This window comes from Heterodontus francisci, chromosome 44, assembly GCF_036365525.1.
Source record: "Heterodontus francisci isolate sHetFra1 chromosome 44, sHetFra1.hap1, whole genome shotgun sequence".
Lineage (NCBI taxonomy): Eukaryota > Metazoa > Chordata > Chondrichthyes > Heterodontiformes > Heterodontidae > Heterodontus > Heterodontus francisci.
Window position 1 is genome coordinate 20,467,157 of NC_090414.1, and position 4,418 is coordinate 20,471,574.

The 4,418-nt window shown below is 64.0% G+C and overlaps 1 protein-coding gene across 1 annotated transcript in view; it reads left to right on the forward strand.

The window, feature by feature from the left end:
* Positions 1–162: 162 nt before the first annotated feature.
* Positions 163–4,418, forward strand: part of LOC137355995 (protein sel-1 homolog 1-like) — a 20,417-nt gene continuing 16,161 nt past the window's right edge. The window contains exon 1 of the mRNA XM_068021695.1: positions 163–183. Coding sequence (XP_067877796.1) covers positions 163–183 — 21 coding nt within the window. The remainder of the gene's footprint in view (positions 184–4,418) is intronic.

Here is a 4,418-nt window from a genome sequence, read left to right on the forward strand (position 1 = left end):
TATAGAAAGACAGACAGTAATTTAATGCAATAAAGGGTAGGTTCTTTATAAAAAGGCACACGTGCAATAAACAGACAGATGGTAAGTTACTGTAATAAATAGGCAATGTATTTCCCTGCAGCTACCTGTGGATCTTCTTTGGCCTCCTAGTCTCGAGAGACAATGGATAAGCGCCTGGAGGTGGTCAGTGGTTTGTGAAGCAGCGCCTGGAGTGGCTATAAAGGCCAATTCTAGAGTGACAGGCTCTTCCACAGGTGCTGCAGATAAAATTGGTTGTCAGGGCTGTTTCGCAGTTGGCTCTCCCCTTGCCACCCTTTAGCCCCACCTTTATGGCTGCCTGCCAGCTCTGGCGAACGCTGGCAACTGACTCCCACGACTTGTGATCAGTGTCACAGGACTTCATGTCGCGTTTGCAGACGTCTTTAAAGCGGAGACATGGACGGCCGGTGGGTCTGATACCAGTGGCGAGCTCGCTGTACAATGTGTCTTTGGGGATCCTGCCATCTTCCATGCAGCTCACATGGCCAAGCCATCTCAAGCGCCGCTGACTCAGTAGTGTGTATAAGCTGGGGATGTTGGCCGCCTCGAGGACTTCTGTGTTGGAGATACGGTCCTGCCATCTGATGCCAAGTATTCTCCGGAGGCAGCGAAGATGGAATGAATTGAGACGACGCTCTTGGCTGGCATACGTTGTCTAGGCCTCGCTGCCGTAGAGCAAGGTACTGAGGACACAGGCCTGATACACTCGGACTTTTGTGTTCTGTGTCAGTGCAACCATTTTCCCACACTCTCTTGGCCAGTCTGGACATAGCAGTGGAAGCCTTTCCCATGCGCTTGTTGATTTCTGCATCTAGAGACTGGTTACTGAGCCTAGGTAGGTGAACTCTTGAACCACTTCCAGAGCGTGGTCGCCAATATTGATGGATGGAGCCTCTATATTACAGTAAACAGACTGAGTGGTTACTGCATTAGTGAGTCACTGGATTAATAAAACTAGTAGAGAGCAGTTGTGATGAACAGCAAGTGAATCAATGTGATAGACTTGTGCCACAAACAGTGGGGCAGTGTCACAGACAGAGAGATAGTGTGTCAGTGCCACAGACAGACAGTGAATTGTTGTATCTGCCCTGCTCCTCCCATTTGAAGCCCGGATGAAGGAGGAGAACGGAACAAAAAGTAAGCGCCAGGCGTGCGTGGAAGTTCCGGCCGGGGAAGGTGTTGGAGGTTGCAGCGGGCTGTGGGGGAGCGGTTTTCGGGCGGACAGACGGGGCTGCGGTTACCCTGACAACGGGAGCGGGTGAGGAGGAGACGCAAAGGGTAAATAAACCGGGGGGGGCTTTCCTCTTTCTCCCTGACCCGGGGGAAGGGGATTGTCACCTGGCTGCAGTTTGCGCTGGGCGGGAACCCCCGGGGGCGAGAGCATCCCCCCCCCCCATTCCCCATCCCCCCCCCCATTCCCCATCCCCCCACCATCCCCCTTCATCCCCCCCATTCTCCATCCCCCCCATCCCATCCCCCAGATCACCCCACACAATGGAAAATGAACAAAACAGGCCATCCCCCCATCATCCCCCCCATTCCCCATCCCCCCCCCCCCCCATTCCCCATCCCCCCCCCCCATTCCCCATCCCCCTTCACCCCCCCATTCCCCATCCCCATCCCCCCCCATTCCCCATCCCCCCATCATCCCCCCCCATTCCCCATCTCCCCCCCCATCCCCCTTCACCCCCCCCATTCCCCATCCCCCCCCCATTCCCCATCCCCCTTCACCCCCCCCATTCCCCATCCCCCCCCATTCCCCATCCCCCATCATCCCCCCCCCATTCATCCCCCCCCATCCTCACCCCCCCCCATCCCCTTCACCCCCCCCATTCCCCATCTCCCCCCCCTCCCCATCTCCCCCCCCCATTCACCCCCCCCCCATCCCCCATCTCCCCCCCCACCCCATCATCCCCCCCCCATTCCCCATCACCCCCTCCCATTCCCCCCCCCCATCCCCATCACCCCCCCATTCCCACCCCCCATTCCCCATCCCCCCCCATTCCCCATCACCCCCCCCATTCCCCATCACCCCCCCCATTCCCCATCACCCCCCATTCCCCATCCCCCCCCCATCCCCCTTCACCCCCCCCATTCCCCATCTCCCCCCCCATCCCCATCCCCCCATTCCCCCCCCATCCCACTCACCCCCCCCATTCCCATCACCCCACCATCCATCTCCCCCCCCATGCCCCATCACCCCCCCCATTCCCCCATCACCCACCCCCCCCATCTCCCCATTCTCCCCCATCCCCATCACCCCCCCCATTCCCCATCCCCCCCCCATTCCCCATCACCCCCCCATTCCCATCACCCCCCCATTCCCCATCACCACCCCCATTCCCCATCACCCCCCATTCCCCATCACCCCCCCCCATTCCCCATCACCCCCCCCCATTCCCCATCACCCCCCCCATTCCCCATCACCCCCCCCATTCCCCATCACCCCCCATTCCCCATCACCCCCCCACCCCCATCACCCCCCCCATCCCCATCACCCCCCCCATTCCCCATCACCCCCCCCATCCCCCCCCATCCCACCCCATCCCCCCCCCATTCCCCATCACCCCCCCCCATTCCCCATCACCCCCACCCATTCCCCATCACCCCCCCCATCCCCATCACCCCCCCATACCCCATCACCCCCCATCCCCATCACCCCCCCCCATTCCCCATCCCCCCCCTTCACCCCATTCCCCATCCCCCCCCCCATTCCCCATCCCCCCCCCATTCCCCATCACCCCCCCCCATCCCCCATCACCCCCCCCCATCCCCCATCACCCCCCCATCCCCCATCACCCCCCCCATTCCCCATCCCCCCCCCATCCCCCATCACCCCCCATCCCCCATCACCCCCCCCCATCCCCCATCACCCCCCCATCCCCCATCACCCCCCCCATCCCCCATCACCCCCCCCATTCCCCATCCCCCCCCCCATTCCCATCACCCCCCCATTCCCCATCACCCCCTTCACCCATCCCCATCCCCTTCACCCCATCCCCCCCCCATTCCCATCCCCCCCCATTCCCCCTCCCCCCCATCACCCCCCCATTCCCCATCTCCCCATTCCCCATCCCCCCCATTCCCCATCCCCCTTCCCATCCCCCCATCCCCATCCCCCATCCCCCTTCCCCCATCACCCCCATCCCCCATCACCCCCCCATCCCCATCACCCCCCATCCCCCCCATCCCCCCCATCCCCATCCCCCCCCATTCCCCATCCCCCCCCATTCCCCATCCCCCCCCCATTCCCCACCCCCCCCATTCCCCATCACCCCCCCCATTCCCCATCACCCCCCCCATTCCCCATCACCCCCCCATTCCCCATCACCCCCCCCCATTCCCCATCACCCCCCCCATTCCCCATCACCCCCCCCATTCCCCATCACCCCCCCCATTCCCCATCACCCCCCCCATTCCCCATCACCCCCCCCATTCCCATCACCCCCCCCATTCCCCATCACCCCCCCCATTCCCATCACCCCCCCATTCCCCATCACCCCCCCATTCCCCATCACCCCCCCCATTCCCCATCACCCCCCCCATCCCCATCACCCCCCCATTCCCATCACCCCCCCATTCCCCATCACCCCCCCATTCCCCATCACCCCCTCCATCCCCATCAACCCCCCCATTCCCCATCACCCCCCCATTCCCCATCACCCCCCCATCACCCCCCCATCACCCCCCCCATCCCCATCACCCCCCCATCACCCCCCATCCCCCATCACCCCCCCATCCCCCATCACCCCCCATCCCCCATCACCCCCCCATCCCCATCACCCCCCCATCCCCCATCACCCCCCCACCCCCATCACCCCCCATCCCCATCACCCCCCCATTCCCCATCACCCCCCCATTCCCCATCACCCCCCCATTCCCCATCACCCCCCCATTCCCCATCCCCCCCCCATTCCCCACCCCCTCATCACCCCCCCATTCCCCATCACCCTCCATTCCCCATCTCCCCCCATCCCCATCACCCCCCATCCCCCATCACCCCCCCCCCATCCCCCATCACCCCCCCCATCCCCCATCACCCCCCCCATCCCCCATCACCCCCCCATCCCCCATCACCCCCCCATCCCCATCACCCCCCCCATCCCCATCTCCCCATCACCCCCCCATCACCCCCCCATTCCCCATCCCCCCCATCACCCCCCCATCCCCCATCACCCCCCCATCCCCCATCACCCCCCATTCCCATCCCCCATCACCCCCCCATTCCCCATCACCCCCCCCATTCCCCATCACCCCCCCATTCCCCATCACCCCCCCCATTCCCCATCACCCCCCCCCATTCCCCATCACCCCCCCCATTCCCCATCACCCCCCCATTCCCCATCACCCCCCCATTCCCCATCACCACCCCCATTCCA